Source organism: Staurois parvus, unplaced genomic scaffold, assembly GCF_062004578.1.
Source record: "Staurois parvus isolate SC_StPar_1 unplaced genomic scaffold, SC_StPar_1.0 ptg000706l, whole genome shotgun sequence".
Taxonomy (NCBI): Eukaryota; Metazoa; Chordata; class Amphibia; order Anura; family Ranidae; genus Staurois; species Staurois parvus.
Genome location: NW_028318502.1, coordinates 3,305,677 through 3,322,250, shown reverse-complemented (window position 1 = coordinate 3,322,250; position 16,574 = coordinate 3,305,677). Strand labels below are relative to the sequence as shown.

General features: G+C 47.3%; 1 protein-coding gene across 1 annotated transcript in view; it reads left to right on the top strand.

Annotated features, from left to right (window-relative positions):
* SMYD5 (SMYD family member 5) overlaps nt 1-16,574 on the top strand; it is a 59,853-nt gene that overhangs the window by 36,670 nt on the left and 6,609 nt on the right. The window contains exons 9-11 of the mRNA XM_089653331.1: nt 2,564-2,670; nt 8,852-8,908; nt 12,324-12,418. Coding sequence (XP_089509457.1) covers nt 2,564-2,670; nt 8,852-8,908; nt 12,324-12,418 — 259 coding nt within the window. The remainder of the gene's footprint in view (nt 1-2,563; nt 2,671-8,851; nt 8,909-12,323; nt 12,419-16,574) is intronic.

The window sequence follows — 16,574 nt, the reverse complement described above, 5'->3', positions numbered from 1 at the left end:
TAGTACAGGGGAGACATCCAGGGTCTTTTAGACCCTGCATGTTTAAAAAAAAAAAGAGAACCTGTCATCAAAAATCATCACATAGAGGACTTTTTGTCCCGTATATGATTCTAAAAAAAAAAAAATGTATTTTTTATTTATTTTTTTAAATGGAAGTTACACCCAAGCATGTAACACCCCCACATTTTTCAAGGCCCCCACATATGTACGCACGCACAAATGTAAAAGCACATGCTCTGGCGCCTACACATGAAAACGTGGATTGCGATACACACGTTACATATCGCCGCACATGCCAGAATGAGAGCAATTAATTCTAGCACCAGACCTCCTCCTTACACTATACCGATGACCTATAAGGGGCTTTAAAAGTGTCACCTATAGAAAATATAGGGTAGTAAAGTTTGTTGTCGTGTCACGAGTGTGCACAAAGTTAACCTCTTCACGCCGGCTGAACGCAAATGTGCGGCCTCCCGGCATCTGGGCCTAGACGCCGAGCGGCCTTCCTGTGTCTGGGCCTAGAGGCCGAGCAGCCACACATTTGCGTTCTATTAAAAAAGGACATTTGTGCTGAGAGCGTGCACCCTGCACGCTCCCAGCACACATGTCCGGTACTCACGGAAAGGTCCCGATCTCCTCTTTCGATCGGGACCTTTCCCGATCATGTGACCGCCGTGACGATATGTCACGGTGGTCACATGACCCTAAACCCTGCTCCGCCTCCTGGCTTCTGAAACTCTTAAAGGGCCGGGAGGCGTCGGCGTGAAGGGGGTTAAGGTTTGACATGTTGGATATCTATTTACTCGCTGCAACCTCGCTTTTTTTATATTTTACAAAAAGAATGGATAATTTATTGCTTTTTGTGCCCTAAAATCAACTTAAAGTGTGTTTTTTTACTGAAATTTTATGTTTCCTTGACCTTTGTGATAATATGTGACATAAAAAAATTGGAACTACCACTATTTTATTCTCTAGGATCTCTGATTTCAGAAAGTATATCATGTTTGGGGGGTTTTGTGTCATCTTCAGGCCTAAAACGATTTTTTAAACGTGTGCAAATAATGCAAAAACAGCTCTGGCAGCGAAAGGGATAAAGGATGAACCGGACACTCCCCTTTCCTGACGAGCAGCCAATCGGTGCTCATTACACTGCAAGGTTTATCCCTTCCCTGCTAGTCCCTGGGGGCGGGGCTGAAGACAGGCGGGGGGGGGGGAGATGAACAGCGCAAATGTTAAAAATATGACATGTTTAAGTCGCCATAAAGCCTCTTTTGTTTTTAAAAGCCCCAACATTACTGAAAGCAGATTTAAATATAGTTTTGGTTAAAATTTATGGTTTATCAGGACAAGTAGATGGTCGTGAGGGACGAGTAGATGGTCGTGTGGGACGAGTAGATGGTCGTGAGGGACGAGTAGATGGTCGTGAGGGACGAGTAGATGGTCGTGAGGGACGAGTGGATGGTGGTCGTGAGGGACGAGTGGATGGTGGTCGTGAGGGACGAGTGGATGGTGGTCGTGTGGGACGAGTAGATGGTCGTGTGGGACGAGTAGATGGTCGTGAGGGACGAGTGGATGGTGGTCGTGAGGGACGAGTGGATGGTGGTCGTGTGGGACGAGTGGATGGTGGTCGTGTGGGACGAGTGGATGGTGGTCGTGTGGGACGAGTGGATGGTGGTCGTGTGGGACGAGTGGATGGTGGTCGTGTGGGACGAGTGGATGGTGGTCGTGTGGGACGAGTGGATGGTGGTCGTGTGGGACGAGTGGATGGTGGTCGTGTGGGACGAGTGGATGGTGGTCGTGAGGGACGAGTGGATGGTGGTCGTGAGGGACGAGTGGATGGTGGTCGTGAGGGACGAGTGGATGGTGGTCGTGTGGGACGAGTGGATGGTGGTCGTGTGGGACGAGTGGATGGTGGTCGTGTGGGACGAGTGGATGGTGGTCGTTTGGGACGAGTGGATGGTGGTCGTGTGGGACGAGTGGATGGTGGTCGTGTGGGACGAGTGGATGGTGGTCGTGTGGGACGAGTGGATGGTGGTCGTGTGGGACGAGTGGATGGTGGTCGTGTGGGACGAGTGGATGGTGGTCGTGTGGGACGAGTGGATGGTGGTCGTGAGGGACGTGTGGGACGACTGGATGGTGGCCGCGGGGGACGACTAGATGTGATGTCCTTGGGGACCAATTTTTAGTCCCTGGACAAGTAGTTTTTTCAAAAATGTCCACCCCCTCCTGTCATCTACAGCTCTATGGAGACCTCTATAATGGACATTCAGGAAAGGCTTTGTAGAAGGACGTGTTAGTACAGATCACCGCTACAGAAGAGATATTTTCTTATCGTTTACAATAAAACAAATAGTTTTTTCTAATTGGGTGTGATAGTGAGTGACATCATCCATCTACTGATCACTCATCCAATGATTTCCAGGTTCCTTGGGACCAAAGTAATAAATGCGCATTATTTTACCTGCAGAGAGAATGTGCAATTATTGTGAACTTCTCCTATTAATGACTTCACCAAGTGATCCTTCTGCTCCAATGAAATGTGTATCACCTTCTCTCCTTGCAGCTCCCTGAGTCAGTGGGTTCATGCGTGTGACGCTCTGGAGCTACCAGCACGGGAGAGGGAACGCCTGGATGCCCTGATAGATCAGCTGTACAAGGACATCGAGAAAGGTCAGTGGCGGATCTGCTGAAAGCTTCTCGTCTTTCCATAATAAATGACCATGCCTGAGGATATCCGAACCTGCGTTCTTCTCAGACTTGGTCCCTGAGGACAGGAGAGATTCTTGCTGGTCCGCGCCGCCATGTTGACTAATCACCGCTCACCATTGCCTGCAGTATGGAGTGCCGTGTAGTGAAGGTTGAGTGTGCGCCTGTTAGTGACTAGTGAGGGCAATGGGAGAGTGGCATGGGACCAGCTAAGTGGGTACTGGGGCGGATGGAGGAGGACATATGTGGTAGGTGTGTGGGTTTTATTTTTGTTTTGTTTTTTTATGTTTTTTTTGTTTTTATGTTTTTTGTTTTGTTTTTTTGCCAACTTGTGGCTGAGAAGATTTAAAAACGCAAAATACACTAAACGTGTAAAACACGTAGTACATGCGTTTTCTGTAGCGTCTCCATTAACGTCTATTGAACAAAAAATGCAACATTTTGTGTTGGGGGGGGGGGGGGGGGGGGAGGAGAATACCATGACCCTTTCCCTGACCCCTCAAAGCACAGATATGAATGTGTCCCATAGGAAACCATGTTAAATGGACTGCAGAAAGCACAAAAGAATGCATTGCTGTGCATCGGGCATCATAAGTGTGTGTGTGTGTTTTTTTTTTTTTAACCACCTTTCGCCCACCATATAGTACAATGACGGGCACAAGGTGGTTCTCTCGTTCTGATAGGACATCATATGACGTCCTTCCATTCTCACCGCGCATGCGCGGCGATCACGGTGCGCTGTGTCCCTCGGACACAGCAGATCACGGAAAGAGCCGAAGATGTCGGTGACTTGGTGTCACTGACATCCCCAGTGACACCAATACAGTGATCGGTGCTAATAAAAAAGAACTGACACTGTACTAATGGCACTGGGGAGGAAGGGGTTAACATCTGGGGCAATTAAACTGTGTGCTGTTTCACTATGGGGGCTGTGTGTGTGCTTCACTGGAAGCACACTGCTTTGTATGGCTGTGCTATGCAGAGCCATGCAAAGCAGTTTGCAGGAGCTGACAGGGAGGAGAACTGTGAGTAATCACCGTCTGGGACCCGGTGATTGACGGTCGCGAATGGCGGTGTGGGTAGGGTGTGTATGTATATGTGTGTGTATATATGTGTGATTTTTGCGCACCCATGCCCTGTAGTAGTACTGTTGTTATAGGGCGGACGGGAAGTGGTTAATCAAAAAGTCGAATACAATTTTACTGTATATAATATCTAAAATAAATATATATATATAAAAAATCCTTTTTTTTTTTTTTTTTTTTTTACTGTCCACTTTGGTTTGCGGCCAAATGCATCCTAAATTTTCTGCGTCGGTCAAGAATTTTGATTCCGGTGCACCACGACTAACCATAATGCGTTGCTTTGTGTCCACAGCAGGAATTACACCACTTTTGGCAGGTGCTGTCTCCCACTAACCTTCTCCCCCTTCTAGTGGGAGGAGACACTCTGAAACCGCCATGCCACCCGCCATGCACACAGTTGCAGCATGCTAGTGCGGGCGACAAGGGGTTAAAGTCAGGTCCATAAATATTGGGACATGGACACAATTCTAACATTTTTGGCTCTATACACCACCACAATGGATTTGAAATGAAACGAACAAGATGTGCTTTAACTGCAGACTGTCAGCTTTAATTTGAGGGTATTTACATCCAAATCAGGTGAACGGTGTAGGAATTACAACAGTTTGCATATGTGCCTCCCACTCGTTAAGGGACCAAAAGTAATGGGACAGAATAATAATGATAAATCAAACTTTCACTTTTTAATACTTGGTTGCAAATCCTTTGCAGTCAATTACAGCCTGAAGTCTGGAACGCATAGACATCAGCAGACGTTGGGTTTCATCCCTGGTGATGCTCTGCCAGGCCTCTACTGCAACTGTCTTCAGTTCCTGCTTGTTCTTGGGGCATTTTCCCTTCAGTTTTGTCTTCAGCAAGTGAAATGCTCAATCGGATTCAGGTCAGGTGATTGACTTGGCCATTGCAGAACATTCCACTTCTTTCCCTTAAAAAACTCTTTGGTTGCTTTTGCAGTCTGCTTTGGGTCATTGTCCATCTGCACTGTGAAGCGTCCAATGAGTTGTGAAGCATTTGGCTGAATATGAGCAGATAATATTCCCGAAACACTTCACAATTCATCCGGCTGCTTCTGTCAGCAGTCACATCATCAATAAATACAAGAGAAGTAGTTCCATTGGCAGCCATACATGTCCACGCCATGACACTACCACCACCATGCTTCACTGATGAGGTGGTATGCTTAGGACCATGAGCAGTTCCTTCTCCATACTCTTCTCTTCCCATCACTCTGGTACAAGTTGATGTCGGTCTCATCTGTCCATAGGATGTTGTTCCAGAACTGTGAAGGCTTTTTACATGTCGTTTGGCAAACTCTAATCTGGCCTTCCTGTTTTTGAGGCTCACCAATGGTTTCCATCTTGTGGTGAACCCTCTGTATTCACTCTGGTGAAGTCTTCTCCTGATTGTTGACTTTGACACACATACACCTACCTCCTGGAGAGTGTTCTTGATCTGGCCAACTGTTGTGAAGGGTGTTTTCTTCACCAGGGAAAGAATTCTTCGCTCATCCACCACAGTTGTTTTCCGTGGTCTTCCAGGTCTTTTGGTGTTGCTGAGCTCACCGGTGCGTTCCTTCTTTTTAAGAATGTTCCAAACAGTTGTTTTGGCCACACCTAATGTTTTTGCTATCTCTCTGATGGGTTTGTTTAGTTTTTTCAGCCTAATGATGGCTTCACTGATAGTGACAGCTCTTTGGATCTCATCTTGAGAGTTGACAGCAACAGATTCCAAATGCAAATAGCACACTTGAAATGAACTCTGGACCTTTTATCTGCTCATTGTAATTGGGATAATGAGGGAATAACACACACCTGGCCATGTAACAGCTGAGAAGCCAATTGTCCCATTACTTTTGGTCCCTTAACAAGTGGGAGGCACACATGCAAACTGTTGTGATTCCTACACCGTTCACCTGATTTGGACGTAAATACCTTCAAATCAAAGCTGACAGTCTGCAGTTAAAGCACATCTTGTTCATCTCATTTCACATCCATTGTGGTGGTGTATAGAGCCAAAAATGTTAGAATTGTGTCCATGTCCCAATATTTATGGACCTGACTGTATATCCACTCTCCCCGGACCCCACATTCACTATATCCGCTCTCCCCGGACCCCGCATTCACTATATATATCCGCTCTCCCCGGGCCCCGCATTCACTATATATATCCGCTCTCCCCGGGCCCCGCATTCACTATATATATCCGCTCTCCCCGGGCCCCGCATTCACTATATATATCCGCTCTCCCCGGGCCCCGCATTCACTATATATATCCGCTCTCCCGGGGCCCCGCATTCACTATATATATCCGCTCTCCCGGGGCCCCGCATTCACTATATATATCCGCTCTCCCTGGGCCCCGCATTCACTATATATATCCGCTCTCCCCGGGCCCCGCATTCACTATATATATCCGCTCTCCCCGGGCCCCGCATTCACTATATATATCCGCTCTCCCCGGGCCCCGCATTCACTATATATATCCGCTCTCCCCGGGCCCCGCATTCACTATATATATCCGCTCTCCCCGGGCCCCGCATTCACTATATATATCCGCTCTCCCCGGACCCTGCATTCACTATATATATCCGCTCTCCCCGGGCCCCGCATTCACTATATCCGCTCTCCCCGGGCCCCGCATTCACTATATCCGCTCTCCCCGGGCCCCGCATTCACTATATCCGCTCTCCCCGGGCCCCGCATTCACTATATCCGCTCTCCCCGGGCCCCGCATTCACTATATCCGCTTTCCCCGGGCCCCGCATTCACTATATCCGCTCTCCCCGGGCCCCGCATTCACTATATCCGCTCTCCCCGGGCCCCGCATTCACTATATCCGCTCTCCCCGGGCCCCGCATTCACTATATCCGCTCTCCCCGGGCCCCGCATTCACTATATCCGCTCTCCCCGGGCCCCGCATTCACTATATCCGCTCTCCCCGGGCCCCGCATTCACTATATCCGCTCTCCCCGGGCCCCGCATTCACTATATCCGCTCTCCCCGGGCCCCGCATTCACTATATCCGCTCTCCCCGGGCCCCGCATTCACTATATCCGCTCTCCCCGGGCCCCGCATTCACTATATCCGCTCTCCCCGGGCCCCGCATTCACTATATCCGCTCTCCCCGGGCCCCGCATTCACTATATCCGCTCTCCCCGGGCCCCGCATTCACTATATCCGCTCTCCCCGGGCCCCGCATTCACTATATCCGCTCTCCCCGGGCCCCGCATTCACTATATCCGCTCTCCCCGGGCCCCGCATTCACTATATCCGCTCTCCCCGGGCCCCGCATTCACTATATCCGCTCTCCCCGGGCCCCGCATTCACTATATCCGCTCTCCCCGGGCCCCGCATTCACTATATCCGCTCTCCCCGGGCCCCGCATTCACTATATCCGCTCTCCCCGGGCCCCGCATTCACTATATCCGCTCTCCCCGGGCCCCGCATTCACTATATCCGCTCTCCCCGGGCCCCGCATTCACTATATCCGCTCTCCCCGGGCCCCGCATTCACTATATCCGCTCTCCCCGGGCCCCGCATTCACTATATCCGCTCTCCCCGGGCCCCGCATTCACTATATCCGCTCTCCCCGGGCCCCGCATTCATTCTATATCTGCTCTCCCCGGGCCCCGCATTCACTATATATCTGCTCTCCCCGGGCCCCGCATTCATTCTATATCTGCTCTCCCCGGGCCCCGCATTCACTATATATCTGCTCTCCCCGGACCCCGCATTCACTATATATCTGCTCTCCCCGGACCCCGCATTCACTATATCCGCTCTCCCCGGACCCCGCATTCACTATATCCGCTCTCCCCGGGCCCCGCATTCACTATATCCGCTCTCCCCGGGCCCCGCATTCACTATATCCGCTCTCCCCGGGCCCCGCATTCACTATATCCGCTCTCCCCGGGCCCCGCATTCACTATATCCGCTCTCCCCGGGCCCCGCATTCACTATATCCGCTCTCCCCGGGCCCCGCATTCACTATATCCGCTCTCCCCGGGCCCCGCATTCACTATATCCGCTCTCCCCGGGCCCCGCATTCACTATATCCGCTCTCCCCGGGCCCCGCATTCACTATATCCGCTCTCCCCGGGCCCCGCATTCACTATATCCGCTCTCCCCGGGCCCCGCATTCACTATATCCGCTCTCCCCGGGCCCCGCATTCACTATATCCGCTCTCCCCGGGCCCCGCATTCACTATATCCGCTCTCCCCGGGCCCCGCATTCACTATATCCGCTCTCCCCGGGCCCCGCATTCACTATATCCGCTCTCCCCGGGCCCCGCATTCACTATATCCGCTCTCCCCGGGCCCCGCATTCACTATATCCGCTCTCCCCGGGCCCCGCATTCATTCTATATCTGCTCTCCCCGGGCCCCGCATTCACTATATATCCGCTCTCCCCGGACCCCGCATTCACTATATATCCGCTCTCCCCGGACCCCGCATTCACTATATCCGGACCCCCATAGTACACACAACATGGAAATGCAATTAATTTAGTAAATATGAACTGCTAAATACCTTTTCTCATCAGCCGTATATAGCAGAGTTGTGACTTCTATTAATGTCCAGCAGAGCGCTGGTTAATCTTGTAGGAGGAGTTTTCATTTTGCTCTAGGAAGATGCAGGACCTCTGGACAGTGCTGATTGGCCCTGTGCTGATCACATGCACTCTCCTAAGGGAAAAAAAAATAACCTCTCTGCACATGCTCAGTTTGGTGTGTATTGCTAGAGTGTCTCCACACAATGTCTTATCAGGAGATAAGAGGGAGACACTGGAAGAAGGGGAGGATCAGAGAAGACAGGATCAAACAGCCTTTTTACACAATGCAGAGGATTAACCCCTTAGGTCCCACAGGGAGTATAACAAGCATGCTTTACTGCATCTACAGACTGATTGTACTGTTGGGGGTTTAGTAACACTTTAACTTGCCATCAACCATAAACATCTGAAATATCTGGTTTGGCTGGAGTTGCTCTAAACACTGGAACATCCTGTAGATTTATTAGATAAATGTTGTTTTTTTTTTTTTTTTCTTTTTCTCTATGCAGAGACCGGGGAGTTCCTGAACTGCGAGGGGTCTGGACTGTACCTGCTGCAGAGCTGCTGTGAGTCTTGTGCTGGCTCTTAATTGTCTTTCCTCCAATATCTTTTTACATGAGCAAGACAAGCTGAAAAAGGGAATGAGCAACTATATATTTGTATCTGGTATGAATACTGCTGCTAGACTTGCACCTTACCAACCGATCAGCGACTGCTGCTAGACTTGCACCTTACCAACCGATCAGCGACTGCTGCTAGACTTGCACCTTACCAACCGATCAGCGACTGCCGCTAGACTCATCCACCTTACCGACCGATCAGCGACTGCTGCTAGACTCATCCACCTTACCGACCGATCAGCGACTGCCGCTAGACTCATCCACCTTACCGACCGATCAGCGACTGCTGCTAGACTCATCCACCTTACCGACCGATCAGCGACCGCTGCTAGACTCATCCACCTTACCGACCGATCAGCGACTGCTGCCAGACTCATCCACCTTATCGACCGATCAGCGACTGCTGCTAGACTCATCCACCTTACCGACCGATCAGCGACTGCTGCTAGACTCATACACCTTACCGACCGATTAGTGACTGCTGCTAGACTCATCCACCTTACCGACCGATCAGCGACTGCTGCTAGACTCGTACACCTTACCAACCGATCAGCGACTGCCGCTAGACTCATCCACCTTACCAACCGATTAGTGACTGCTGCTAGACTCATCCACCTTACCGACCGATCAGCGACTGCCGCTAGACTCATCCACCTTACCAACCGATTAGTGACTGCTGCTAGACTCATCCACCTTACCGACCGATCAGCGACTGCTGCTAGACTCATACACCTTACCGACCGATCAGCGACTGCCGCTAGACTCATCCACCTTACCGACCGATCAGCGACTGCCGCTAGACTCATCCACCTTACCGACCGATTAGTGACTGCTGCTAGACTCATCCACCTTACCGACCGATCAGCGACTGCCGCTAGACTCATCCACCTTACCAACCGATTAGTGACTGCTGCTAGACTCATCCACCTTACCGACCGATTAGTGACTGCTGCTAGACTCATCCACCTTACCGACCGATCAGCGACTGCTGCTAGACTCATCCACCTTACCGACCGATCAGCGACTGCTGCTAGACTCATACACCTTACCGACCGATCAGCGACTGCCGCTAGACTCATCCACCTTACCGACCGATCAGCGACTGCCGCTAGACTCATCCACCTTACCGACCGATTAGTGACTGCTGCTAGACTCATCCACCTTATCGACCGATCAGCGACTGCCGCTAGACTCATCCACCTTACCGACCGATCAGCGACTGCCGCTAGACTCATCCACCTTACCGACCGATCAGCGACTGCTGCTAGACTCATCCACCTTACCGACCGATCAGCGACTGCTGCTAGACTCATCCACCTTACCGACCGATCAGCGACTGCTGCCCCTCTCTGCCAATCCCTCCACTGGCTTCCACTAACCCAACGTATAAAATTCAGAATACTAACCACAGCTTACAAAGCCATCCACAACACTGCCCCTAGCTACATCACCAACCTCATCCACAGATATCACCCAAATCACCCGGTCCTCCCAAGACCTCTTCCTCTCTAGCTCCCTCGCTTGCCCCCACGACTTCTCCAGAGCCTCTCCCATCCTCTGGAAATCCATACCCCAGTATGTCCTGTCAGCCCCCCACCCTGTCTGCCTTTAGGCGATCTTTGAAAACTCACTTCTTCAGGGAAGCCTACCCCACCCCCACCTAAGGACTGTACTTGGGTCACCTCCGCCAGATCATCCCCCGCAGCTATCACCTTTTGTATCACCTCCCCCTTCCTTTAGATTGTAAGCTCCATGAGTCGGGCCCTCCTATTCCTTCTGTACTGAAATGTATTGTAATTGTACCGCCCCCCTTATATTGTACTGCGCTGCGCAAACTGTTGGCGCCATATAAATCCTGTATAATAATAATCTGGAGGTAGTATAGAATCTAATAGTATATACACTCTCTGGTGAACCCGGGGCGGGAGTCATTAGCAGGAATTCTGGTGAACCCGGGGCGGGAGTCATTAGCAGGAATTGTGGTGAACCCAGGGCGGGAGTCATTAGCAGGAATTGTGGTGAGCCCGGGGCGGGAGTCATTAGGAATTCTGGTGAACCCGGGGCGGGAGTCATTAGGAATTCTGGTGAGCCCGGGGCGGGAGTCATTAGCAGGAATTCTGGTGAACCCAGGGCGGGCGTCATTAGGAATTCTGGTGAGCCCAGGGCGGGAGTCATTAGGAATTCTGGTGAGCCCAGGGCGGGCGTCATTAGGAATTCTGGTGAGCCCAGGGCGGGAGTCATTAGGAATTCTGGTGAACCCCGGGCGGGAGTCATTAGGAATTCTGGTGAGCCCAGGGCGGGAGTCATTAGGAATTCTGGTGAGCCCAGGGCGGGCGTCATTAGGAATTCTGGTGAACTCAGAATGGGAGTCATTAGGAATTCTGGTGAACCCGGGGCGGGAGTCATTAGCAGGAATTCTGGTGAGCCCGGGGCGGGAGTCATTAGGAATTCTGGTGAGCCCAGGGCGGGAGTCCTTAGGAATTCTGGTGAACCTGGGGCGGGAGTCAGTAGCAGGAATTCTGGTGAGCCCAGGACGGGAGTCATTAGCAGGAATTCTGGTGAACCCGGGGCGGGAGTCATTAGGAATTCTGATGAACCCGGGGCGGGAGTCATTAGGAATTCTGATGAACCCGGGGCGGGAGTCATTAGGAATGCTGATGAACCCGGGGCGGGAGTCATTAGGAATTCTGGTGAGCCTGGGGCGGGAGTCATTATGAGGAATTCTGGTGAGCCCAGGGCGGGAGTCATTAGGAATTCTGGTGAGCCCGGGGCGGGAGTCAGTAGGAATTCTGGTGAGCCCGGGGCGGGAGTCAGTAGGAATTCTGGTGAGCCCAGGGCGGGAGTCATTAGGCATTCTGGTGAGCCCAGGGCGGGAGTCATTAGGCATTCTGGTGAACCCGGGGCGGGAGTCATTAGGCATTCTGGTGAGCCCAGGGCGGGAGTCATTAGGCATTCTGGTGAGCCCAGGGCGGGAGTCATTAGGCATTCTGGTGAGCCCGGGGCGGGAGTCAGTAGGAATTCTGGTGAACCCGGGGCGGGAGTCATTAGGAATTCTGGTGAGCCCAGGGCGGGAGTCATTAGGCATTCTAGTGAACCCGGGGCGGGAGTCAGTAGGAATTCTGGTGAACCCGGGGCGGGAGTCATTAGGAATTCTGGTGAACCCGGGGCGGGAGTCATTAGCAGGACGTCTGGTGGCTTTCTTGGTCAAAGGTGGTCTAATGTGCTGCTTAATCGGAGGTTTGGGATATCAGGCTGCCGGTGATATGATTTATCCCTCTTATCTCACTATAAACCCCTTTTCTCTGCTTCAGTCCTTGGCAGGCACTGATTATACATCTGACTTGTCCTTTATTCTCTGCAGGTAACCACAGTTGTGTCCCCAATGCTGAGGCCTCCTTTCCTGACAATAATTTTCTCTTACACATGACCGTTCTAGAAGATATCAAGCCGGGAGAGGTAAGCCCACCCCCTGTATTCCTGGAAGACGTTGGCCCTGTTGTCACATATCAAGGATGAGGAGTGATTATTGTTGAGTTCTCTAGCCGATGTGGAATGAAAAATTCCTCTATCCAAGAAGTGCATTTTTCCTGCAGCAACTTGGTTCATCCAGAGAGACTGAATTCCAGAACAGGTGACCACAGTCCACAGAATATTGGCAAATAACATGACCAACCGCAGCTTTGAGTCCCATGTGAGATGCTTGGTCCCTTTCTGTCCCTGCAAGTATAGAGGCTCTACACCGTCCTGCATTTATATCCAATCTATAGTATGTACCTAGGTTGCTTCCATGCATGCAATAATGCGTGTTATGCTCTGTAGATGGAGGAATGAATCTAGTCTCAACCGCTTCCGCACCGTCCCATAGCAGAAATACTGCTACAGGGTGGCATGGCTGCGCAAAATCATCTGTATGTATGTGTGATTTTGCAGTTCCGGGTAGGGGGCGCGTGCCCCACCCGCGCCTCCATTCGTGCCCTCGGCTGTCAATCACCGTGTCCCAGCCGGTGATTCCCCGCCGTCACCTGGTGATCGCCAAGTATCGCCAATGGGAGGGGAGGGTCAGAGACCTGTGTGTAAACAATGCAGATCTGTCTCCTGTCAGCTCTTGCACACTGCTTTGTATGGCGCAGAGTGTGGCCTCTCAGCACACATGTTTTTGTTAATTGCACGCAAATGTGCGGCCGGCGTGAAGAGGTTAATGTTAGCGGAAGCTGCTGTGTCCATCAATGAACTCCGCGAAGGAGATTTTACAATACCTTGTCGGTAACCTTGCAAATAACCTAAATACAATAAAAAAATGTAGCGCTACTCAAAGTCCATACACACACATATATATATATATATATATAATAAATTAATTAGTGATGTGTAATCTCAAAATTACATCAAATTAAAGTGATAATGATATCAATTAAAATTAATTGGTGCCCATTACTCATTAGATCTACAAAGTTAAATCAGATAACTCAAAGCATGTGAAAAAACATTTTCATATATATATAATTCTGTGAATATAAAATCACACGTGCCTCTCGTGTAGTGAAAAAAACCACAGTATAGCCGTAAATAAACAGTGCTCTCAAAGTCCAATAAATGCTGATAGTGACCAAAGAAAAAAAAACACTCGTGCTTCCAATAACTACTGTTGGTGACCATAAATTAACAGGAACTCGTGTAGATCTTTGGGTGCATGTGAATATGACAATCCGACCATCATCTGGATAAGCCTCTCACCTCATCACTTCGACCCTTGCGGATCAAAGCGCTTTTGTGGATCCCCCTCACGGATCCTCCAAGATAGCTATCACTCCAAATGTTGCTCCTTGTCGCACCGAAATCTCTCAGAGATTAATATTCCACCAATGGCTCCTCTCCAGGTAAGGTGCAGCATCAATCTCTCAAATGACACATAAAATAGATCCTCCCATAGTGCAGTATATTTTATTTATGAAGTAGGGACAGATAACAGAAAACCTTCTCACTCACGTGGCAGCCGTATCCAATTCAAAACCTCATGCTTTCGGATGAGGGCATGTATGTATGGGTGTACAGGTGCACCAAGATGGCCGCCACGCCGGAAATACGTCACCACGTCAAGCCGACGCGTTGCGTCACAATGTCATGCGACTTCCTCAGGGCTGTCAATCATAGTGACGATCTCTCCTCATATACCCAACTTAATGAAAGGAAACGCCCTCAAAGGAGGTTATCGCCTCAACATCGATCCTCCTCTATTTTCCGCGGCCATAACTATGAAGACCACAGGAGACTACTATGCGATAAACCCAAATATACACATATATATGAATCACACGGAAACCTATATATTACAACACCAGCCCAGATAAATAAAAACCCTAATCATATAGAATATCTCTGCTATTATATGGAACCCCATAGATATATAATATTGATCTTTTAATTCATCTTATAATACCTAAATTTATTAAATAATTAAAAACCTCCATTTATTACATAATTTAATTCAATATTAATTCAAAACGTGATCTTAATTCATCTAATACATTTGTTTATTTCCTCTATAAAATATATACCAAAACATATGAAAAAATATACAAAAAATTATACAAAAAAAATGTATTTAATATATAAAAAAAAATAATATATACACACACACACACACACTCCTTTATTCTTCTTCTTTTCTTCCTTTTTTAATATTTTAGAATTATGTTTAAAAACCTTTTTAAATAAAATATTTTAAATTTAAATAAAAAATAAAAACAAAAAGAGAAAAAATGAAAATAAAATATATAAAAATATATAAAAAATATTCAACACCTAGTCTACTCCACCTCTTCTCCAGCAATATAGAACCTACTCAAATATACATAAATACCTCTCTATCCAAAAGCATGAGTTTACACCATATATCATATAATCAATATATATTAAAATACATTAAAATAGATTATAACATATCATAGATTAAATAATTAGTACATTGCAACATATCATAAAGCCAGAAGGTCAAATTGTACCAATTCCATACCCCTATTAAATAAAAAATCCGAGATAAAACAATTTAAATCAAATTCAATATTCAATCCCTTAGGAAAATACGTTTGCATGTTATAAATCCATTTCGATTCTAATTTACTTAAGGAATGCACCTTATGGCTACCCCGCCCTTTCTTGATATTTTGCACATGTTCCCGAAGCCTGACCCAGAGGGGTCTTTTGGTTCTTCCTATATATTGCAGTCCGCAACTGCATTGCAGTGCGTACACGACCCCCTCCGTCCTACATGAAATGAATTCATCAATTTTAAATTCCTTATCACTCACAGATGAGGTAAAACACACCATTTTCTTATTTTTTCTTTTTGTAGATTTGCAAGCATAACATGCCTTGCACGGAAAAAAAACGTTTATATCCAAGAATGTGACTTTATTACTTTTAATAGGCGGGTCAAGGACACTTAACAATTTTATCCCTTAATGATGGGGCTTTTCTATATCTAAAAATCGGGAATTCTGATATTATCTCTTTTAAGGCTGGATCAGCTTTCAATAATGGCCAATGTTTTCTAAAAATGGTCTCCACTTTCCTATAATGGACGTAAAAATCTAAACACATGGCCAATTGGTCTTTTTGATCCTCTTTTTTTTCTCTCGATCTATAAGAAGTAAATCCCTTTTGGTATTTCCTACTTCCTGAGTCACCTCACTTATTATCTGTTGTGAGTAACCTCATCTGTGAGTGATAAGGAATTTAAAATTGATGAATTCATTTCATGTAGGACGGAGGGGGTCGTGTACGCACTGCAATGCAGTTGCGGACTGCAATATATAGGAAGAACCAAAAGACCCCTCTGGGTCAGGCTTCGGGAACATGTGCAAAATATCAAGAAAGGGTTCCCGAAGCACAGCGTATCAAAGCATTTTGCCAAATGTCATAATAAAGACCCCAGTGATTTGAAATTTTGGGGTATTACTAAATATAAGAGGCATTGGCGGGGTAGCCATAAGGTGCGTTCCTTCAGTAAATTAGAATCGAAATGGATTTATAACATGCAAATGTATTTTCCTAAGGGATTGAATGTTGAATTTGATTTAAATTGTTTTATCTCGGATTTTTTATTTAATAGGGGTATGGAATTGGTGCAATTTGACCTTCTGGCTTTATGATATGTTGCAATGTACTAATTATTTAATCTGATATGTTATGATCTATTTTAATGTATTTTAATATATATTGAATATATGATATATGGTGTAAACTCATGCTTTTGGATAGAGAGGTATTTATGTATATTTGAGTAGGTTCTATATTGCTGGAGAAGAAGTGGAGTAGACTAGGTGTTGAATATTTTTTTATATATTTTTATATATTTTATTTTCATTTTTTCTCTTTTTGTTTTTATTTTTTATTTAAATTTAAAATATTTTTATTTAAAAGGTTTTTAAACATAATTCTAAAATAATAAAAAAGGAAGAAGAAAGGAAGAATATATATGTGTATATGTATGTGTATATATATATATATATATATATATATATATATATATATATATATATATATATATATATATATATATATATATATATATATATATATATATATATATATATATATAATACATTTTTTT